Raw genomic sequence first — 25,054 nt, 5'->3', positions numbered from 1 at the left:
GCTCCTACAATTTTCATAGTTATATTTGTAAGTTTATTTATTTTAAACTATTTTTCGAATTTTTCTTTTAGTTATTTGAGAAGCATGGACATTCTAAACTTAAGCTTAATCGAATAAACAAACAAAAGGAAAAGGTTTGGATAAAGTTGAGGCCTTAAACACTTCAAAAACTCACTAGAAAAAGTTGTTTCAATGCCAAAAAACCCTTAAATCCAATCATCTCAATTGTGAGATACATGGAATTAAAAAACGAACTTCAAGTCTTGGAAATAGTGCATCATGTAATGCATTATCTAGGCCATCTATTTTCAAGTGTTCCTAAATCTGCTTGATCTACACTATTTTTGACCTTTTAAATTTTATAATTAGAGATTAAAAGAAATTTTCAGTGCATCACAAAGATTTCCGATACTAAAAGGATATCTTTGGATACTATTTAAAGTGCGCCTTACTTTGATCATTTAGTGCCTGAGCCTTAAACAAATCACACTCTAGATAAAAACATAAAATTTAAATACACCGTGCTCTGAAAACTGAGACTTTGAGTAGAAAATGTGAAATATATCACACTACTTTTAAAACAATATAAAATAAAATTTCTACAAATTTCCTGAAAAAAAATTATCCATTTGAAAAGAATTGCCTAGAATTCTTCAAAGGACCTAGTTTCTATGCGGCAAAGCCCGTATATGTAGAAATACGGGCCTCTTAATAAATCTATTTTTGAGATTGGGTTTAATTTTTAAAGACATGTAATATCTAACGTGGAGATCATGAATATGGAAAAATAAATAAATTTTAAAATTTTAAAATAATAATTATAGTAAAAAAAATTTGGACTGTCAGTATCCATTATGTTTAGATGGAATACCTACTTGCATCCATATTTAAAATGGATGCTTTACCGTTTCTGGACCGCATATGTATAATAAATACGGTGCAGCACGCATGAAACAATTTTCCTTCCTCAAAACTTCGTTGGAGTGAAACATCCACAACTTATCGCGAAAAATTTCGGTCCCAGGTTTGGTCGCCGAGTTATGGTCTTGCGTCGTTTGCTGAAATTTGTGCGAAATTTCGGATTCATCTCAAGAAATAAATTTATGACGCACACAAGCTGCATCAAAGCGCATCCACATCGTGCCACGTGGTATTGCTTTCTCGAGAAGGCTTCATTGCACTCGAACATTAGACTCTCTCTCTCCTCATTACTTGCATCTTTTATCTCTCTTCCCACCTCCTTTAATGTCGGTTACGTGACATCTAAAATTTTAGGTTTCCTCGTAATCTCTTTTTCTCGGTCTCTCTCTTGCAAAGCCAGAGAGTATTAGGGTTTACAGTTTGGACGTGTTAATCCGCTTTCAGAGGTGAGTGCTTGATCCCTAGTTTATCGATGGAATCCATTTCTGTTTCCGACTTTCTGCAACTGGTTTCATTTATTCTCTTGTGTCGTATTTTTTCAATGGAAACTTGTGCTTTGCGGTTTTTTATGCCTGATTTTCTTTGTGATCAGTTTGTTGTAGAGGTAGTTGTTGGATTATCCATTGTCTTCTTTTGTTTAAGATCTAGGAAACAGCTTCCATGTCGTGGGACTCCATTGATTGGATTTTTTTCTTAATTTTACTGTGGATTTAAGGGTGCTTTTGGAAGATTATTTTTTATGATTGTTTGTTCTTCCTTGATTCTGATTCGATTGCCGTGGTGATTTGCATCTCACAAGTTCTTAGATTTATTGGTGAATGTTGTTTTGGACTCCAGGAAAATTTAGTTCTGGAACACATATTGATGCATGGTCCTTAGAGCTTGATATGGACTTGAGTCATTTATCTTAACCAGGATCATCTCATGAGTTACTTTCTTGTTCAAAATCCTTTTGTAGAATACCAGTATATACTTGCGAAGTTGTAAAAGACAAATTTTCCTTGAGTACCTTAGGATAGAGACATAAATGATTCAATCTTTACAATTGATACAATTCATGAAGAAGAGGAACATGGTTTCTATTGGTATGCACCTGTCTATGAAACCTTTTGCCCGAAGATTATTCAAAATAATCATCCATCAGAGAAGGCATCAAGTGGTTTGCTAAGTTCTTAGGTTTCTTTTATAAGAAATGTTGCATGCTCGATGCATTTGGTTCACCTCCTCCAAGAATTACATTCAGCAAGACACCTTTAACCACTGGAGGTCCTGTGCTCCTTGGAAAGCAACTGTAGTTTGGGTAATAGGGTGTGGATTCTTAATTTTGTTTAAAGTCGAACCTTCTTCCTTATTTGTCAAATCATTTTCCTTCATTTAACTGCTTCCCCATGGGGGCTTCCATCAGAGTTGAACTTCAATACCCCTACAGGTGGCATATGGCAGAAATATTTATCTTCGGCCTCATTATTTCCATGGGCACTATTGTCCACTTTTGCTGAACCGCCCGTAGAATTCTTGATTGGTGTTAGTGTTATGTGGATGATGGCACCCTCTTATAAGGTTGTGATGCCATAGCATGGTGATCTATGCAGACAATACTCCAAAACAAAAATTAGGAGTGTAAAGAAGGAAAGGTAACAATGCTAAAAAGTAATGCTTCTTTCCATTAAAAACCAATAGAAGATTCTTAGATGGATAAGTTCTTTTCAATTGTATGTAATGTAGCTATTTAGAAAGTAGATGGGAGAAGGTCTTTGATCTATTTTGGTTTATGGGTTGGACCCCCCAATACCACAACCCGCATTATGCTCCACGGTGTGTGTGAGTGTGAGAGAGAGAGAGAGAGAGAGAGAGAGAGAGAGAGAGAGAGAGAGAGAGAGAGAGAGCAGTTGATTGATTGACTAATTTGGATGATTGCTTTTTGGCAAGATGATTGCCTAAATAGGTAGAGGAAGATGTTTCCTAATCAAGACCTTGGTGACGATTATCTCTAAATAATTTCACTTTTTATTTTTGTTTGGGCAATCACGGTAAGTTTTAATGTTGGTAATAACTCCAATAGTTATCCTGGTAAGATCAATTTACTGCAATTTTTTAAAGTTTCTTGTTATTATTGCAATAAAAACCTTTCCCTGTTATGTTATGTGTTTGGAAAGTTATTAATAAGATTTGGAGAAGAAACATGTCATTACCTAAAATGACAAGAGGGAAACAGTTTGTAAGAAGTTGATAGTTTATATGAAGTTGACAATAATTGAGTAAAAGCTATTATGTGTGATTTTTTATGTTTTAATTTTGATGTCTTTTTATACAATGTTAAACATATTTATGGTTTTAATTTTGTGTAGTTCGATTCATATAGACTAATAGTGATGGAAATTATTTCATTGCAAGTGATAAATTAATTTGATATTTTGAAGTTGCAGTAATTATCCAATAAATTCCTGATCAGAATGGCGTAGATGATAATATCTTATACAACTTCGAATCGGTAATATCTTGGTACTTCAATTGTTGCTAAGGTAAAAACTTTTACAAATATCACGTGACAAATATGGGGTAAATCATGTAAGGATGTATCATGACATACACCCTTCGCTAGTGAAAGTGATAGCTAATATTTCCTGTAATTGTGTGATTGTCCTCTATATAGAGGTACTTATTGATGTAAACATTTATCCAAAAATAGTGAAGATGTAGCCCGTTGGGCTTTGGATCCGTGGATGTAAGGCTTCGCCCTGAACCACGTAAATGTTGTGTTTTCTCTTCTTCTCTCTCCATTCTCTATTTAATATCTGTGCATGTATGCTCCTACAAATTCTAACATATTGAGATATGGATAGACATCGTTACATAAAACATCTTGAGTTTGAGGGAGAGTGTTAGGATAAGGATATCTCGGGTTCATATTGATATGTATCATTATGGATGTATGGGTATATATCTATTGGTAAGAGTAGGTATCAAGTTAGTTTGAAGAGACGAAGTCAAAGTTACTTGATTATCAAGTTAGTTTGGTGATAATGCCTCCTACTATTTACCTCTATTTACAAGAATATCATATTTATCTCCTGTAATTGTGTGATTGCCCTTTATATATAGAGGTACTTATTGATGTAAACATTCATCAAAAAATATTGAAGATGTAGCCCGTTGGGCTTTGGATCCGTGGACGTAGGGCTTTGGCCTGAACCACGTTATTGTGTGATTGTCCTCGCTCTTTTTTTTTTTTTCTCTATTCTCTTTCTTTCTCTCCTTTATGGGTAGCAGCTAAAGAGAGAACACAACATTTACATGGTTTAGGCCAAAGCCTTATGTCCACGGATCCAAAGCCCAACGGGTTACATCTTCACTATTTTTTGATGAATGTTTACATCAATAAGTCCTTCTATATATATAGAGGACAATCACATAATTACAGGGGATAAATATGGTATGATTCTTGGAGATAGAGGTAAATAGTAGGAGGCCTTTTTACCAAACTAACTTGATGACCAAACACCTTTGACTTGATTCCTACAAACTAACTTGATGCCTAATCTTATCAAGAGATATATATACCCATACATCCATAATGATGTATATCAATATGAACCCAAGATGTCCATATCATAACACTCCTCCTCAAACTCAAGATGCTTTGTGTAACGATGTATATTCATATTCTAACACTCCCCCTCAAAATGCTTTGACGTAAAGCAACTGGAGTTTGAACAATACTAAATTGCCAAAACGAGTAGTAAACAATACTAAATTGCCAAAAACAAATAGTGATCATCAGATTGCTTGAACAACAATCATGGATTGCAGTGGCGGATCAACAAGCCTCAGGAACGGACGGCCTCAGGAACAACAGATAGCCTTAGGAACAAACGGGATCGAGTAGCGAAAAACTTGATCATCAAACAGGATGAAGTAACGGAAAACTCCATCATCTAATAAGATTGAGTAACGAAAAACTCAATCATTAAACATAGGCATCCGGAATAGACATGAGTGAGTAAACGCGATCATCACATAGGATGGAGTAACGGAAAACTCCATCATCTAATGGGATTGAGTAACGAAAATTCAATCATTAAACAGGATCAAGTAACGAAAACTTGATCATCAATTAGGATAAAAAAATTCGATCATCAAACATGAGGCACTTGGAAGAGCCAACAAAAATAGTAGCAGATCAACAAGCACAGTTGGACCTTATATTCAGAGTTGAGAACAGTAAGATCCAAAACAAATCAGAGAGTCGAAAACAAGACTCAGTAGCTGTTTTGCATATGGTTCAGATTGGCCGTTTTCAGAGATGGATTTAGAGACGGGTTTCATAGCTGGCTTCAGAGGGGAGCATGACAACAATGGTTTACTTAAAGCAATAAGCAATGACGGATGATTTTCAAATCACAAAGATCTTTCTCTAAAGCGGTCTCAGTAAGGCAACAACAAGTAGCAGTCAGTTGCTTCAAATCGGAAATAAATTTGTACTTCTGCTGCTAAAAATTGGGAACTTTTTTTTGTTTTGGTTCTTTGTTTTGAATGGAAGCACCTTGGACAAGATTTGGTTGAGAGAGAGAAACATGATAAAGATGTTGGAACGGAAGGTTGTGCAGTAGACAAGATTTGTTCTAGAATTCTTTGCAGTATTATAATATAATCTTTCATGGGGGCCTATGGCATAATCTTCCATGAGGGCCTAAGGCCCAAATATACAGAAATGCAGTTTCTAACATGGTATCAGAGCTAGGTTTTTTGAGACCTACTGCTCGATCGAATCTCCTACCTAAGGATTGATTTGTATCTCTACAATCCTCTGATTTGAGCCCTACTATCGGGTTGTTCCTGAATAGTCGATTAACGATCAGAGTGAGTTTTTTCCGTCCTTTACTCTATAAATTTTCCGTCCTTTGCTCTAATACCATGTTAGAATTCATGGGAGCATATATGCACAAAGATTGAATGGAGAATGGAGAGAGAAGAAGAGATAACACAACATTTACGTGGTTCAAGCCGAAGCCTTACATCTACGAATCCAAAGCCCAACGGGCTACATCTTCACTATTTTTGGATGAATGTTTACACTAATAAATATCTATACATATAGAGGACAATCACACAATTACATGAGATAAATATATTATGATTCTTGGAGATAGAGGTAAATAGTAGGAGGCCTTATCACCAAATTAACTTGATACCTAAGCTTATCAACAGATATATACTCATACATCCATAATAATTTATATCAATATGAACCCAAGATAACCATATCTAACACTCCCCCTCAAACTCAAGATGCTTTGTGTAACGATGTACATCCATATCCTAACATGTGTGACCCCTGTTCTTTCAACAAGTGTCCTGTGCTGATTTTGCTATTTTGATTTTATCGTATATATCTCTTTTTCTCATTTTTAGATTAATAGATATAGAGGGTGTTACTCAGAATTGAGGAGATATTTCCCTTTATTAGAACATTGTATTTTCTTCAGTTCTTACCTGAGTGCTGCTATATCATGCTGTCAAGGATTCATAGTGCATCATTAATCACATTAAATGGGCATGATCTGTTGCCTGTTTCCCATTTTTTGTCGCCTTTTAATCCTTTGGGCAAACTTATGCAATAACCTATTTATTTGAGATATTTTTGTTTGAGATTTTGTATTTTGTTTTACAGCCTGTGAATCTATTGCTAGTTTGAGTTTTGTTGGATTAGGTTACTTTCAGCGTCTTTATTGAATTAGGCTAATTCCAACATTGTTATCAAATTATCTATCAAAGCACTTTTTAATCACTTTGTTCGCTGAGTTCCTGGGGATGCATATCTTTTTGTCGTGTTCATCTCCTCTCTTTCGATTTGGTTGAATAGTGTTGTAACTTCATTCCTCAACTAGAATTGCTAGTCTATGTTTTCAATGAGTCTTTGTTTTGGGGATGTCAGAAGTTGATAAAATATGTAGAACTTTTAAATGGGATCTTAGGATATTTCATCTTTACTATCCCAAAGGATAATATCTGTTAAAAAGTAATTTGTCTTGGCATCATCAAAGTGTCAACGCATAATCACCATTACACCTCATGATACCTCATCCTAATCTCCTCTCACTCTAGAGAAGACCATAGTAGCGGTGGAAGAAACGGCTTAAGAAGAGTCAAGTGGTGAAGAAATATGTCGAGGGTTCAAACGGCGATAGGAGTTTTTGCTTTCTGATGAAGTAATACAATGGACCAATGAAGACAATCAAGAGTCATCTAGTATGGCAGTAAGAAAAAGCTATAAAAGGAGGTGCACACTTCCGACATCGAAATCATCTATAACCCAAAGTGTGAATATGTAAAATAGGTATGCAAAACCTCAAAAGAGAGAGCGTGGTTTTTAAGACCATTCTATTTTATTGTATCCCTATCATATTTACTACTCCAAATGCAATAAGAAATTTTTTTTTAATACTGTTTCTTTACCCCTGCTATCATTGTTTGCTATTTTTCAAATAAATTTTAGTATCAACCATGGTTACCGGAATCTTCCAAGGATGGGGTCGCTTCCGCTTTGGAAGCTTGATCCCGGGGGTGATTCCTTGATATTTGGGATCTCGATTGCGGAAATTAGGGAAATCAGGGAACACGATCGTACTAATGTGATCCAGATCCCTATGCCACCAAAGATCATGGTTCCATGAGTAAGCGGAACCCCAATTCCACCAACTTGGAATCGAGTATCCTCTAATTTGGGAGCGAGTTTCATTGATACATATTTTTGTTTCATATACAATCGAGTGTGGACCTTCAAATTTTTATATACTACGATCTTTTGGAACTCCATGATTTCCGACATATTTTGACTAGGCGAGAAACAAGAAGATGCAAAAGTTGTCGTATTATGGTTCAATTGAAGAATGTCAATATGCTCAACTTCCTTGGAGCTAGTTCACTAGGTCTTGTCTATCTCCTGAAGGATTTCTATCTCGAGTGTTTGTCAACCAAATCAAGCCACTCATGAGATTGCCTTACGGGTGATGGAATAACATGTATGTGTGGAAATGTGAGGTCTCTCTCATGTATACGTCTTTGAGCCCCTATCAATATTTGATATAGGAGAGCTATGGGGAATTATATATGGTAATGTCTTCCCTTTTTCTTACTTTGCAAAGGAGAACAAAACTATTGTAGCGTTTCTTTTTTGGAGACAACCTATCACAACATTCTTATAGTGATCATAACTTGATATTCAAGTGGGAATTGCCCAATCCAACTGATTGGTGCAAAAAATGAGGAAGTGTGCGTTATGGGCAGACCAATGTAGGTAGGCGTGCAATTTTTGTAATGGATCCACATGTTGTAAGTCGACCAATGTAGGTCGGTGTGCTGTTTTTAACATCCTCCATTCCCATTGTTAACATGGGATCGAAGACTTAGGTATTACATCACCATATTGGATTTCTATTATTGCTATGTGTAAAATCATACTTAACAATGACAACAAAATGTAAAAGAGAATTTCAATGACATGAATTTTGTTCATGTTGATACTAGGTTTGTGAATTTGCAAAAAGTTAAAAATATTGTCCAATGGTATTTCCTCCCAAGTTACAGTACTATTGATAAATGAACTTCGGGAACTTCGATCCATATCAAGGAGGAAAGTGACGCCATTTAGTAAAGAATTCGCTCCTATGAAGATATGAAATGCGCTCCCTAAAAGTCAGTGATTTTGATCCCTTTACTTTACCCATGATGGACCTCGTTCCCCAAACCACGGACCTTCGAGCCTACCTCGTTCCATGCTCTTGCTCCGAACCTGCAGCTCTTGTCGCTCCCGTTCCCAATAATTATGGTTTCAACGCTTCCACAAATTCCAGCAGTTGGTATTAGAGCTTGATTTGGCTTTCTAAAAGACTTTTCAACCAAGGCATCAACCTCGAGTATGAATTATACCCAAAATCTAATACCCATATGAGATGGCAAAGATAAGATTACGACCCATTGAGTTCCAAATGAAAACTCTCTTTGTATCAGAATATCTGTGGGATGTTGTTGAAGAAGGCTATCTCATGCCAGAAGATGCAGAAGCACTTGTATTGTGGTCGCAATTAAAGCGGAATGGATACAAGGAAATTGTAAACAGATGCAAAAGCCTTTCTCTTCATCCAGCAAGCTGTAAGTAGATTTATCTTTCTTAAAATAAAAATTGCTTCAAAATCAAAAGCTTGGAAAATTTTGAAAAATGAATTTCAGGGATTTGAAAAAGTGATTTCTATCTAACTCCAAAATTTATTGAGAGAATTTGATAATTTTATGACGAAAGATACTGAATCAGTTTAGAACTTCTTTTTTAGAACTATTGGAATAATAAATCAGATGTTATGGAAATAATATACCACATAAAAAAATTGTTCAAAAAATTTTAAGAAGCTTGCCTGCAAAGTTTGACCATGTTGTAGCAGCCATAGAAAAATAAAAAGGTTTATCTAAATTTTCATTGCAAAAAGTAAGTGGGTTCTTGAAGCACATGAGTAGATTTTCAAATTAGAATGTGGAACAAGTTTTTCAGTCAAAATAAAGAAGGGGGGCATTTCAAAATTAGCAAAGAGGTCGTAGAAGTCAAAATCTTTCTGGAGGCCAAGGAAGAGGAAGAGGAAGAAATAATTACAGTAGCCATAGAAATCATGATAAAAAAAGGTTAATCTGAATCTTACTGTATTATTTGCAAAAAATCAGGGCATGAATCAAGAGTTCCGATATAAGTGTTAAAAATGTAGAAACCCCAATCATTCTTAGAGACATTGTTGGTTTCAACAAAAAATGAAGTTCATTTTTGTGAGAAAAAAAAAATACAGGTTAGATGATGTTTTATTCTTACATGAATGTTCAACAGAATTCACATAATATTTGGAAGCAATCGTGTGACAGGAAATCAGAGTAGTTTTGTTGAGAGATGAAAAATTCACTTCTCAAGTCAAGCCCGGTGATGGCAAGATCCAAGATCCAAAATGTTGAAGGAAAAAGAGTAATTGCATTAAAAACAAATGGAGGTAATCCTAAATTCATTCATGATGTTCTTTATGTTCGCTGCTTGACTCTAAATTGGTTAAGTGGTGGGCAATTGATGAAAAGAGGATACTCAGTTAATTTCAATGGAGATGAATGTCTGATTTTTTATAAGAAAAATAAACAGACAATAGCCAAGATAAAAGTGACAAAAAATAAGGATTTTCTTGTGGTCATTTCGTTAAGTGAAAATTATGCCTAGTGTTATGAAATCTTGATGAATCTTATGTGGTATTTAAGATTTGGGCATTTAAATTCAGAAGTTTGAAAATGACGATTCAAAAAGGCATGATAATTGGACTAGCATCAATAAATGAAGAAAGAAAAGTATGTGAAGGGTGTATCAATGGAAAATTACATAGATTGCCATTTTCAGAGTGATCTTGGAGAGCAAGAGCTCCAATAGCCAAGGTGAAGTGATCAAGGTGAAAGTGACCAAAAATAAGGATTTTCTTGTGGTCATGCCGTTAAGTGAAAATTATGCCTAGTGTTATGAAATCTTAATGAAGAAGGAAAACTATGTGAAGGGTGTATCTATGGAAAATTACATCGATTGCGATTTTCAGAGTGATCTTGGAGAGCAAGAGCTCCATTGGTATTGGTCCATGTAGACATATGTCGACTAACTCAAATAGAAACATTTAACAAGAAATATTTCTGTTTAATTGTTGATGATTACAACAAAATGATGTGGTGGTATATTTCTTGGCAAATAAGAAGCATTTTCAGTTTTTACTCAGTTTAAAGCTGATACAGAAAAGTAAAGTGGTTTTCCATCAAAAGCCATGAGAATAGATTGAGGAGGAGAAATCACATCAAAAGAATATTGGATTTTTTGCAAAAATAATGGAATTAGAAGATAGTTGACAATGTAAGATACTTCACAACAAAATGAAGTAGCAGAGAGAAGAAACAAAAGAATAGTCGAAATGAAGAGTATGTTGGAAGGTAAGCATCCTCATAAATTCTGGGCTGAAGCGTTTATACTGCTATCTATATTATGAAAAGGTCTCCTACTAAATCTCTCCAAAATAAATAAAGCACCTTTTGAGGCTTGGTGTAATAGAACCAAAAATAGATTTTTTCAAGGTTTTTGGCTGCATTGCTTATGGGAGAAGTACTTCTCAAAGTAGAGAAAAAATTGACGAAAAAGGTGAAAATATGTTTGTTGGATATAGTGAAGTTTCAAATGTTAAAACGTCTTTTCAATACCAAAACAAATACATTGGTAATTTCTGGAGATGTTATCTTTGATGAGAAAAGTGAATGGATCAAGAATAAATTTTTTAGAGATTGATGATTATATACAGGTTCATATGCAAGCCCTTCAAGTCCAAGACATAAAAGTCCAAGTTCAAGTTCTTCAGATTTAGAGACGCCTCCCAGAAAAGTAGGGTCTCTTTCAGAAATTTATGGATCATGTGGTGTTGCAATTGTTTCTAGTGAACCACAAAATTTTGAAGCAGTAGCTAAAGAGAATTTAGGTAAATTCTATAAATGAAGAAATTTTTGTTATAAAAAAAAAAAAAAAAAACATAGGCGAATTAGTGGATTCCCCAAAAGGGGAAGAAATAATTGGATTGAAATGGATTTACAAAGCAAAATATAATGAAGATGGGTCCATTCCAAAACACAAAGTCTGGTGGCAAACCTGGAATAGATTTCAATGAAACTTCTGCCCATGTTGCCAGAATGGAAACCATTGGAGCTACTTTGGCCATAACCGTCGAGTTAAAAATTTCAGTTTTTCAATTGGATGTAAAATCTACTTTTTTGAATGGGGAACTTGAAGGAGTATATACTGAATAACCATTGGGTTTTGTTGAAAAAGGAAATGAAGTAAAAAGTTTATAAACTGAAAGAGGCATTAAATGGGTTAAAACAAGCTCCAAGAGCTTGGGATAGCAAAATTGATAAATATTTCGGAAAATGGATTCGAACGGAGCCAAAGTGAACCTTCACTTTATGTTAAAATAGTAAGTAGAAATTCATTCTTGGATACTTTTTATGTGGTTAATTTGATATATACTAGTATGAACCAAAAAATGGTGGAAGAATTTAAGAAAATCGTGTTGAAAGAATATGAAATGACTGATTGGGGAATCATGAAATATTTTCTTGGAATCCAAGTAAAACATTTGGAAAAATATTTATCTCGTGAGAGAAATATTTATCTCACAAACAACAAAGAAACACAATATCAAATATATTTTTGAAAATAATACTAATCTTGTTGGATTTTCTGATAATGATTGGGCAGGTTTTATTGATGATCTCTGGCTATATATTCTGCATAGGTACAAAAATGATTTCGTGGTCATCAAGGAAGCAAAACACTGTTGCTCTATTGTTTGTAGTAGTTGAATATATTTCAGCGACAAACGCAACATGTGAAGCTGTTTGGCTCAGAAGAATTTTATCAAACTTGTAACAAAAGCAAATATAACTTTTTGCGACAACATGTTAGTAATTGCCATGACAAAAACTCAGGTATTTTACAACAGAATAAAGCACACAAAAACTCGATATTATTTCATCAGGGTGCTGACAGAAAAAGGAGAGAAAGAGCCAAAATTCATCAATATTGATGACCAGCTTGCCGACATCTTCACAAATACAATTTGAACAAACAAATTTGTCCAGTTCAGAGATATGATGAAAGTGACAAATTAAGGGGGGATGTTAAAAAGTAATTTGTCCTCATTTGACATCATCAAAGTGTCATCATACTATCACCATTACACCTCGTGATACCTCATCATAAGCTTCTCACAGTCTAGAGAAAACCGTCGCAGCGGTTGAAAAAACGACTTAAAAAAATCAACGCGGTGATGAAATATGTAGAAGGTTCAAAAGGCGGTACAAGTTTTTGCTTTCTGAATAAGTAAAATAATGGACCAATGAAGATAATCAAGAGTCATCTAGTATGACGATAAGAAAAAGCTATAAAAGATAGTGTATACACCCAACATCAAGATTATCCACAACCCAAAGTGGAGAGATTTTAAAGTAGGTATCCAAAACCTCAAAAGAGAAAATATAGTCCTTAAAGACCATATTATTTTATTGTATCCTTGTCATGTCAATTATTTCAAATATAATAGTGAAACATTTTTTAGTTAATACTACTTCATCTTCACCATCAAATGAATTATAGTATCAATGCTTTCACAAATTCCAACATGGCTTCATCATAAAGGAACTAAAGTACGTTATGAGGTTGGAATTTGCGGAGTATTAATACTAAAGATTATTTGAAAAATAGTAAAGAACGATAGTAAGGGTGAAGAGGAAACAATATTAACTAAAAAATATTTTATTATTGCATTTAAAATAGTAAATAACCAGGGTTACACTGAAGTAGTATGGATCAAAGGGCCACACTTTCTCTTTTGAGGTTTTGGATACCTCTTTTACATATTCGCACTTTTGGTTGTTGATAATCTCGATGGTGGATGTATGCACATCCTTTTATAGCTGTTTCTTACCGCGAATTGCATTGTCACTCTACCACATAAGATGGTCTACAAGGTTCATCTTTGTTTCTAGTTCTTTTCACTTTTTGTTCTTTACTAAGTAAAGTTTTGCACTGACATTCTGCTACATAACAAAAAGTTCTACATCGAGAGCAGTGGAGAGTTGTGGTGGGAATATTCCAGATGTTGGAGATGATGATGTGATGATGTATCATGATGACCTCCTTTGTGATGTATAGGTTTGTCATGAGTGACAAAATTACTTTTAATAATCCTTCTTAATTTATCACTCTCATAATATCTCTGAATTGGATGAATTTGTCTGTGAAAATCGTCTTCGTGAAAATGTCTACAAGCTGGTAATTTGTGTTGATGAATTTTGGCACTTTGTTTTTTTCTGTTAGCTCTCTGATGTCGAACCTTGCGGAGGAACCCTTAGGTTTTCGGGGCTATCGTATTTCTACGTGCTTTGATCGGCTGTGAAATACTGGATTTTTTGTCATTGCAATTGCTAACATGTCGTAGAAAATTATCGTAGGAGAATTTGGTTTTGATACTAGTTTGATAAAATTCTTTTGAGCCAAACAACTTCACATGATGTGCTTGTTGCTAAGATATATTCAACTTTTACTGACGATAGAGCTATTTTGCTTTTTAGATGATCACGATATCCCTTTTGTATCGATGCAGAATATATAGTTGGAAATGCTTTTCTGATCATCAATAGAATCTGCCCAATCATTGTAAGAAAATACAACAAGATTATTATTATTTTCATAAATATATTTGATACCATTTTTCTTTGTTCCTTATATATATCTTAAAATCTTTTTGTTGCAGTAAAATGCAATTTACTTAGTTCATTCATGAACCTAGAGAAATACTGACTGCATGTACGTCTAGTCTTGTATTAGATAAATTAAATATACAACCAAACTTCGATGAATTGATGCATTAACTTTTTCTAAACCATCATATTTTGACAGTTTTTGCATTTACTGCCGTTGGAGTATTTATTGGCTTACTATTTGACATTTTGAATTTTTTCAGGAGATCTTTAACATATTTCTCTTGAGAGATAAATATTTCTCCATCTGACTATTTTACTTAGATTTTAAAAAAATATTTCATGATTCCCAATTCAATCAATTCATATTCTTTCATTATGACTTTCATAAATTCTTATACGTTTTCTTGGTTCATACCAATATATATCAAATCATCCACACAAAGGCTTGCAATTAAGAATGAATTTGCTCTTCTTGTTTTTACATAAGGTGAAGGTCCAATTGGGCTCCTTTTGAATCCAGTTTTTTGAAAATATTTATCAATTTTGCTATTCCAAGCTCTTGGAGCTTGTTTTAGCCCATATAATACATGTTTCAATTTATAAACTTTTTCTTCATTTCCTTTTTCAACAAAACCCGATAGTTGTTCAAAGTATTCTGCTTCTTCAAGTTCCCCTTTAAAAAAGGTAGATTTTACATTAAACTGAAAAGCTTGAATTTTTAATTGGGTGGCTATGGCCAAAATAGTTTGAATGGTTTCCATTCTGACAACAGGGGCAAATGTTTCATTGAAATCTATTCTAGGTTGTTGTGAATAACCTTTTTCCACAAGTCGAGCTTTGTATTTTTGAATGGAGCCATTTTCATTATAGTTTGTTTTGTAAATCCATTTCAATGTATAATTCCAATGTATTAGTTTTCTTTATAACAGAAAGTTCTTTGGTCATGGCACTTACCCAAATTTTCTCTTTAGATGCTTTTTCAAAAATTTTGTGGTTCTCTAGAAAAGAATGTAACATCTCATGATTCATAAGTTTCTGAAAGAGATCTTACTTTTTCGAGAGGCCTCTGATTCTGAAGAACTTGAACTTGGACTTGAAGGGCACTTTTCTCGTCAAAGATATCTCTGGAAATTACCAATTTATTTGTTTTTAGATTTGAAAGTTGATAAGCTTTTGAAACCTCACTATATCGAAGAAAGATGTATTTTTCGCATTTTGCATCAAATGTTTATCTGTTTTGAGAGGTACTTTTCCCCCATGCAATACATCCAAAAACTTTGAAAAAATAACTTTTGATTTTCTCTTATGCCAAGCCTCAAAATGTGTTTTAATTTGGAGGGATTTTGCAATAGGCCTGTTCATAATATTTACATCAGTATAAATGGCTTTAGCCCATGATTTATTTGAAGATTCTTACCTTTCAACGTACTTTGAGCCATTTCGACTATTGTTTTGGTTCTTCTCTTTGCTACTCCATTTTGTTGTGGAGTATATACTGTTATCAACTCTCTTTTAATTCTATTACACTATTATATTTGCAAAAATTCCAAAATTCTTTTGATGTGAATTGTCCTCGGTCTGTTTTCAAGGCTTTTAATTGAAAACCACTTTGCTTTTCCACATCATTCTGTTGTAATCGTAACAATTATAAGGAAATATCTTTTCTTGTTAAAAGATTCTGTTTGAGTCGGTCCACATATGTCTGCATTGACCAGTTTCAATAGAGTTCTTGCTCTCCAAGATGACACTGAAAATGACAGTATATGTAATTTTCCACAAATACATCGTTCACATATTTTTCTTTCTTCATTTATTGATGGTAGTCCAATATGTTTTTTTTATTCATCAATTTCAAACTTTTGAAATTTGAATGTCGAAATCTTAAATGCCACATATAAGATTTATCAAGATTTTTAGAACTTAGGGCATAATTTTCGCATGATGGTACAACCATAGGAAAAACTTTATTTAGGGTCATTTTCACTGTAGCTATTGTCTATTTATTTTTGTTATAAAAAAATCGCGTATCTATTGAAATTAATTGAGTATCCTCTTTTCATAAGTTGTCCAACACTTAATAGATTTTGAGTCAAGTGGAACGTAAAGAACATCATAAATGGATTTAGGATTTCCTCTTTTTATTTTTACTGCAATTACTCATTTTTCGTCAACATTTTGCATCTTGCCATCATCGAGCTTGACTTGAGAAGTAACTTTTTCATCGATCTCAACAAAACTGTTCCAATTTCTTGTCATGTGATTGCTACGACCACTATTCAGCTGCCAAATATGATGTGAATTCTGTTGAACGTTCATGCAAGAGTAAAACATCTGGCCTATACCATTATTTTTTTTTCAGAAAAATGTGCTTCTTTATTTTGTATTTCATTTTTTGTTGAAACAAATAATCTCTTTGAGAGTGATTGGGCTTTCTATATAAATTTGGCATGTATATCGGCAATCTCTGGATTCTTGCCCTGATTTTTTGCAAATAATATAGTAAGATTCAGATTTTACCTTTTTTATCTTGATTTTTGTGGTGGTGGTAATTATTTTTTCCTCTTCCTTGGCCTCCACAAGCAAAATTTCTTTCGTGACTCTTTGATAATTTTGAAATGTCCCCCTTTCTTTATTCTCTTCAATATTTTTATTTTTTGAAACTGTGACTTTTGACTGAAAATCTTGTTTCATATTCTGATTTGAAAATTTGCTCCTTCTTTGCTTATGTGCGTCAAGAGACGCACTTAATTCTTGTGATGAAAATATAGATTAATCTTTTGATTCTTTTATGTCCGCGAAAACATGGTCAAACTTTTCAGGCAAGTTTCTTAAAAATTTTTGAACAATTTTTCTATCACGTATGTTATCTCTGTAACATTTAATATGATTTATTATTCCAAGAATTCTAGAAAAGAAGTTTTGAACTGATCATTAAATTATCGAATTCTCTCCATAAATTTTGGAGTTTGATAAAAATCACTTTTTCAAGCTCCTGAAATTCATTTTTCAAAATATCCCAGAGCTTCTTTTGATTTTGAAGCAATTTCTATTCTAGGAAAGATATATTTACTTACAACCTGCTGGATGAAGAGAAAGGTTTTTGCATCTCTCTTTTTATTTTACTTGTATTGATTTCGCTTTGTTTGTGACCGCGATTCAAGTACTTCTGCATCTTTTGGCATTGGATAGCCTTCTTCGACAATATCCCATAGATATTGTTAGAGAAAGAGTGTCTTCATTTGGGGACTCCATGAGTTGTTATCTTCTTTATTTAAGATGGATATTAGATTTTGGGCATAACTCATACTCGAGGTTGATGCCTTAGGTAAATGGGTCTTTTATGAATCGCAAATCTGGCTTTTATACCAAATGTTGGAATTTGCAGAAGCGTTATATTAAAGTTTATTTGGAAGAAGGGTGAAGAGGCAACAATATTAACTAAAAAATGTTTTATTATTGCATTTGAAATAGTAAATAACTAGAATTACATTGGAGTAGTTTGGACCAAAGGGCCCCACATTCTTTTTTGAAGTTTTGGATACCTCTTTTACATCCTCACACTTTTGGATGTGTATATTCTTGAAGTTGGATGTATGCATATCCTTTTATAGCTTTTCTTATCTTCAATTGCACCGTCACACTACATGCATCCTTTTATACTTTTCTCTTACCGCCAATTGGACCGTCACACTACACGCATCCTTTTATAGTTTTTTCTTACCGCCAATTGCACCGTCACACTACACCGCATAAGATGTTCTACAAGGTTCATATCTATTTCTAGTTCTTTCCACTTTTTCTTCTTTACTAAGTAAAGTTTGGCACCGACTTTCTACTACATAACAAACATTTTTACATAGAGAGAGGAGAGTTGAGAGTTGCAGTGGGAATATTCGAGATGATGATGTGATGATGTATGATGATGACCTCCTTTATGATGTATGGATTTGTCATGAGTGATAAAATTGGTTTTAATAATTTTGTCGAAGCGTACTAAACTTTATTTAGAAAATAGCAAAGAATGACAGTAGGGCTGAAGATGAAGCACAATATTACGACTCCGTGAGTTGTAACCTTCTCCATTTAAGATGGGCCTCTTGAAGCACATGAGCAAAGAATGATAAAAAGGGTGAAGATGAAGTAGTATTAACCAAAAAAATATTTCACTATTACATTTGAAATAGTAGATATGACATGGATACAATAAAATAGTATGGTCTTAAGGACTATATTTTTTCTTTTAAGGTTTTGGATACCTTCTTTTACATCTCTCCACTTTGGATGGTAGATAATCTTGATGTTGGATGTATGCACCTTCTTTGATAGCTTTTTGTTGTCGCCATACTAGATGACTCTTGATTGTCTTCATTGGTCCATTATTTTACTTAATCAGAAAGCAAAAACTCGTTCCGCCTTTCGAACCATCTACATATTTCATCACTGCTTGACTTTTCTTGAGCCGTTTGAGGACAAATTACTTTCCAACATGGCTTCATCTTTACCATCCCTTAGGGTAATATCTACCTAAGATAACTTAGCTTTATCTCTCCTGCTGTTGGTTCTGAAAGTTTCTCATTGGCTTGTCATGAAATATTGAGATAGTCATTGGCCTAGGGCTCACTTGCATCCAAACCTTAATTGTTGACTGGGTATAACCCTTTTCTTGATTGTCCCATTTTGGGTTGTTCTTATGCCCCAATCTTCAATCTAGTTTTTTCAATTTGCCTAATCGTTTGTTGCCATAACCGCACAGCATTTGAGTGTCGTTCATGTCGCCCTTGGGATTCAAAGTCGCTTACTGCTGATTCTGTTTAATATTCTAGCATCATTGTGGTTCGAGTGCCCACATCCTGCTGGCATTGTATGGTATAGGGTACACAAACTAGCCATGCATCCGTCATGCGCATCAATTGACAGTGTGATGAGCTGCTTTTACGCTAAGGAGGGGAACGGTCCTCATATCCCCTATTGATGAGGACAGGTGGTGGGTGGTATGTCTGTGTACCCTAAATAGTATGTGGAAATTAATTTTTCCTTCAGTACATACATTTAAGAAGGATCCAGTTTATTGTATGGCTGTTATTTTTTCTTATGATGAATTAAAGATACTAACTATATAACTACAAATTGAAATCATTGCCAATGCTTACTTCTTAGGCAGTTGTCTGAAATCTGAAGAGCATCAATGTAAATTGTGAATTTTGAAAGATGATGATGGTATCTTTGTTCTAGTTTTTATTTATTTTTTTGTTTTCTTATTGTTTGATAAATTGGAATACTTGCCAAAATTGTTAAGGCATTTATTGAGATCCTTGGCTTCAGAGGAGGCACGAGGCTTTTTTGTTTTTGTGAATTCCATCAGTGTTTATGTGGTTAATTTCATTATGTGCTTTAAATTTACTTTAATTGGGCTTCTTGGGAGCAATTGTTTAATGTTCCAATTTCCTAGTTTTTGTCTTTTGATTTTTTGAATTTCTTAATTTTGCTAATTCTAATTAATGCATCTTAAAGTACAGAGACAAGGATCTGCAAAATGCAGCGGGGCAGAGCCAGAGATGATTTCTTTGGTTTTGGGGATCCTTTTGCGGATTTTGGTGGAAGCTTTGGCTTTGGAAACCCTAGAAGCCTGATGTCAAGTTTCTTTGGCAGAGATGCTTCGGATCCTTTCAATGACCCTTTCTTTACTCGTCCCTTTGGGAGCATGTTTGGACCCAGCTTCTTCAATAGTCCTTTTGGAAACCCTGAAAGTTCTGCATTCATTGAGCATCAGCAAGCCCCTCAGGTATCATATGCAGACATTCGTTTGTTCAGTAGTGCAAATTATGTATGCCGATAATTCTCCTAATACCTGCCTTTACAGGTTCAGTCTCAATCACGTCAAGGTCCCATAATTCAGGAGTTGTCATCAGATGAAGATGACAAGGCCATGGATGAGGAGGACAGGTCAAATAAGCAAGCAAGATTGAATAAAACACCTAATGTTCAACATCCGGATGAAGAAGGCCAAAGTAGAAATTCTACAAATTTCTCATCATATCATAAGCAAGCAGGATTGAATAAAACACCTTATGTTCAGCATCTGGATGATGAAGGCCAAGGTAGAAATTCTACAAATTTCGCATCACATCTCTCTCTCTCTCTGTCTCATGCATGCAGGGAGAAAATAAAACCAGAAAAACAACAATAAAAAAACAAAAGATTGAGAGAATATACCCTTTCTCAAAGGTCTGTAAGGTAATCCACCCCAAAACAATCTCTTCACAAGACCAAATTCTATTCAACTCATTCAATTTACAATGAAGGGAGATTTCCCTTTAAATAGACTAAAAAGAAGATAAACAATAACTAAGCAAAAAAAAACCTCTCTACACACGGACTTTTTCTACTTTATCTCTTCTCCTTATTTTCTCTCTCTTAACTTCACGTGCCAAAGATTTGCATCTAAAATAAGTAGCTCACGTTTTACTCAAAGCCTTCCAAAGTTGGTTATTGCACTCCCTATTCTTAACAAAATAAAAAAAAAAATTAAAATAACCCTAATAATCTAAACTAACATAATTCTTAAAAATCCCTAAAATATAACCCTTAATTAAATTACATAAAAAAAATCCAAATTAGGTCATTCCATGACTGCATCACTATCTCTCTCAGTTGTACTGACATTTGCATTTTGTGGCATGTGCTCTGCTGCCTGTAGATAATAAGGCCAGACATATGCAGCAAAGAAGTGATTACAGTAGGTTGCAGGCACAGCAACCTCAAATTCGGAGTTACAGTTTTCAAAGCTCCAAAGTGACATATGGTGGTGTTAATGGGGCATATTATACTTCCTCCACATCCAGAAGAACTGGCAGTGATGGGGTAAGTCTCGTATGAAACCTACATATTTCACTTTCATTATATGCAGGGGTGAGATCCTTGCTTAAAGATCTTGAGATTGATGAATGGTAGCATAAGTTGGTGTTGGTTATTGACTCTTGTAGTTGTTTTATTTGTTTGACATGGTACATAGGTGACTGAGGAGGAGCATAGGAAGGCTGATACAACCACTGGTAAAGCAACTCATAGGGTCTCTAAAGGGTTAAAAGGCAAGGTGAGATTTTAGGGTTACTTACACTATTAGTATTTTGCAGATTGGGTTCCTCACTTTTATTTATTTGTTTCTTTTATATACATTTGTCAATAATTTCCACTGTTTCTTTCCTCTGCAGAGACTTCGCAAAGGAAATGTTTAGCAGTGCTTTTCATTTTTTCTGTTTATTATATGATCCAATGGATAAGACTCTTGAATAGGGCTCAGTCCGTCCAATACCTTAACTTTTGGGCTTTTAAAGCTATTTATGGTGGTGCATAGAGTTGTGTTTTTTAATATGGTCACAATTTTCATCAAGTTTAGAGATGAAATGTATCTGTTGTTGCTTTGCAGGGCCATTCGGTTACAAGGAAGCTCAAGTCTGATGGGAATGTTGATACTATGCAGATGTTGCACAACCTGAATGAAGGTAGGCTATCTTTGTTGATTTGGTTTGCATTATTTGTCTGTTTATATGATTAAACACCCAAAGCAGCAGGTTTGATGAATCTATTTTTTGCGGTAAATACCTTAAGCAACAGGCTAGCATACAAATTCAACATAAATGTGCAGGCTAACATCCAAAATTCAAAATGAATGTGGATTTTCTTTCACTTGTTAGCTTCTGTGACTCAGTCATGTTGGTCATAAGGATCTTAAAGTACGAGTTCCTTTCTCTTTGGCTAGCACTATTATACTTATTATTATTATTTTTTATGACTTCTAATCTCTCATCCATATATATATATATATATATATATATATATATATATATATAAAATCAATAGTATGTCTTCCTCATCTCTGTTGACATGTAGATTTCCAAGCGTTATTCCCAATCTATTTCTCACAGGGCGCCAATCGTTTCAAGAATGATCATATGCCTTAGTTCTGGCATAAAACCTTTCAATATTGCTGTGTTATTAAAACGTCCAAGAATTAGGGAAATAGGACCCAAATTAATTTTGTAAGTGCTTTCTGCTGTATTCGGTCCAAGTCCACTTCATCAATATTCCGTTTTTGTGCCTCTGCTACTTAACTCTCCTTCCTTCCATCTGTTTTTCTGCATTATTGTGGAAAAAGCGTGTTAAGTTGTTAATGGTGGTGCAGATGAGCTAGCTGACTTTGAAGAGGAGTGGAAGGGGAGCGCTAGGAAGCATTTGCCTGGTTGGAAGGAGGGGCCAGGGGTGCTTGGCAGTGGGCAACAAAATATGGGTACGTACCTCTCGTAATTATGTTCTAGATATTGTAACTTACAATTTTCAAGTGGCTTCCTTGGAAGGGGGGATAAACTCTTGGACTTCTGCAAGAACCGAAAATTCGAGTGATGGCTTGTGAACTTGTAATGTAGGACTGGAGGGAGAGGCCAATAAGACTATAGGTGTGAGGATACATTAGAATGCTACTTTCTTTTTTTGTGTGCGAGCGCGCCTACTTGGCTGGTTGGATTTACATGCTTGGAACCCAATAACTTTTTGCCCCTATTGCCTTTTTTCTTTTTTTTTTCCCCATGTGCAAGTACTGAGATTTGACTGATCGGTTATGAGCCTGTAGATATTGCTCAAAAGTGAGAATTCATTTGAGAATTTCGTGTTCACTTATGTGCATCGCTCGTGTCTTTGTATTTTGCAGGTGTGAGACAGGGTTATGCGCTTCCTTCGATAGAGCGGAGAAAATCGAAGGATCAGGCTCATGGGGCCAGAGGCGCCGGACCATCTGAGAGATTCTAACCAAGTATACCTCTCTTGCGTGTCAAAAATCTTGGAAGCGAGACTCAGAACAGCTTGGTTTTCTAGTCAATATATGGACTAGGTAAAACACAAAGCACCATATTGACGGTCATCCAAATAGAGATCATTACACATGAGCGGTAGTGATTTGTCACTGGTTGCACCGGTAGTGTCCCCTACATCGAATCTTAGTCTATAAAGTATAAGAGAACTTAGTGGTATAATATGGTGGATATGGATATGAGGTCGGTAAGAGTGATTTTTAAACTATTGCTACATGTTTGGATGGTATGAGGCCTCTTGTTTCCTTCCTGTGCCTTTGTTATGAAATGTTGTTTTGAATTTCTCTAGTAATCGGCTTGTTTTCATTTGTTTTTTGGGGGGCAAGTGGGCACTTTGCATCGTAGGTATTCAAAATAAGAATGCGAAAAGGTGATTTGGCATTGGGCTTTATCCTTGAAAGCTGCATTGTGTTTCAAAACCCAGATACGAAAGGTGTGGACTTTCTTACTTACCTGTAGATCTGTTTTGATCGCCAATACTAAAAATACGAGGGATCTATGGTGGATTGCGGTACTTGAAAAAAAAATATGAAGGCAGCAATTGAAGAAATAGGCCAAAACCTGAATTTTAGATTTCTGAAAGTTGTTTTGGAGACGTCTGTCTTTACTGTAGCACTTCCCTGTTTTGATTGTGGGACTTTTTAATGTTATTAAAAAGTAGATAACGCAAGTTCCCGCGAGTTCCATGGGTGACTATGTAATTTGCAATATTGGAAGGTGTGGTTTCCAAAATTTTGTTTTGTATGAAGTAAAATTGTTTGATGCCGATTATCTAAATTGCAGAATTGGAAGGAGTGGTTGCCCAAACTTTGTTTTTATAAAATAAAATTCTTTGTTGCGGGCTGGACTGCATTTCTACAATGTGGTCTCAAGGTATAGATCATACGATACTAATTGGAGGACGATCTAAAAGAAATCAGAACTAACCGCTCAAATGTATTTTTAATAGAATTATTATTTCTGATTTTTTAAATTAATTTATTTTTTATATTCATGATCTCCAAGTAAGATTAATCTATCTCAAAAATTGATTTTTAAGAGGTGACTCAATCTACATCCGGCCCAAAGAACCGTGTCCTTCCACGAAATACACAAGAGAGTTCTACATCCGGCCCAAAGAACCGTGTCCTTCCACGAAATACACAAGAGAGTCGACAAATCCTTTGTGAGCCTTATGAGGTTCTATATGATGAGGGTACGGTCTGTGGTCTTTTTGCGTGACAAAACAGGATGTCTAACGCACTTGTCTTATACCTTTTAGATCTAAACACTTACAAACATGTTTTAAATATTCAGCTAGGTGGCGCTCCATTTCACTCGATATCCCACTTCTGCTTCATATCATTTGGAGGCCCACTTCTTCCCTCTTGAAATTTTCACATGAAGGAGCTCAGACATAAAATCCCTCTTCTTCCTTGCACACTCTTTTCTTGAAATTTCTCCTTAAAGGAGTTCAATTTCATCATTTTTTTCATTACAGGGTCTCCTTAAAGGGGTTCAATTTCACCGAATATAGGCCAAGTCATTCTTTCATTACGGGGTGTGGTTTGCATAGGGCTGAAGCCCCAAATAATCAAAGTGAGACGCACTTTTAAATTGTGTTGAAATATGCTTTTTAGTACTGTAAATTTTTGTGATGGTTAAAAGTCTTGTTTTCATATCAAATTATATACTTAAAAAAATATGTGAATCGAGTAGTTCTATGAACACTTGAAAAATATTGAAAATTGACGGTCCAAAAATACTATAAGATGGATTATTTCTAAGACTTGAAATCTATTTTTTCATGACCATACATCTTGAGTTTGAGATAATTGATTTGAGGATTTTTGAAATTTCTTTGTTTTTTTGAACGGTGATGTATGGAAATACTGTAGTAGATTTTTGAGGTGTGCTTTAATTTAATTGTTTAACGCCTCACTCTCTCATATAAACTTTTTCCTTCATTAAATGGTATTCAT

General features: G+C 34.7%; 1 protein-coding gene across 9 annotated transcripts; it reads left to right on the top strand.

Annotated features, from left to right (window-relative positions):
• The first annotated feature begins 911 nt into the window (after positions 1-911).
• LOC18441570 (glycine-rich protein) lies at positions 912-23,385 on the top strand. 9 transcript variants are annotated; one of them, XM_088846153.1, is made up of 9 exons: positions 1,274-1,367; positions 3,348-3,412; positions 19,746-20,011; positions 20,090-20,327; positions 20,927-21,090; positions 21,242-21,322; positions 21,656-21,731; positions 22,412-22,516; positions 22,934-23,385. In XM_088846153.1, exons 3-9 carry the CDS (start codon positions 19,763-19,765, stop codon positions 23,029-23,031), a joined length of 1,011 nt encoding a protein of 336 aa, XP_088702279.1. In that variant the 5' UTR covers positions 1,274-1,367; positions 3,348-3,412; positions 19,746-19,762; the 3' UTR covers positions 23,032-23,385. The 9 variants fall into 9 exon arrangements, with proteins under 9 accessions (XP_088702280.1, XP_088702279.1, XP_088702275.1 ...); XM_088846149.1 differs by having other exon boundaries at positions 3,348-3,443; XM_088846152.1 differs by having other exon boundaries at positions 3,342-3,412.
• The last annotated feature ends 1,669 nt before the right edge of the window (positions 23,386-25,054 follow it).

Source organism: Amborella trichopoda, chromosome 9 (genome assembly GCF_054954075.1).
Source record: "Amborella trichopoda isolate Santa Cruz 75 chromosome 9, AtrichopodaSantaCruz75HAP2 v2.0, whole genome shotgun sequence".
In the NCBI taxonomy this organism is placed as follows: domain Eukaryota; kingdom Viridiplantae; phylum Streptophyta; class Magnoliopsida; order Amborellales; family Amborellaceae; genus Amborella; species Amborella trichopoda.
The sequence above is the reverse complement of the archived record's forward strand: the minus strand, read 5'-3'. Positions and strand labels throughout refer to the sequence as shown.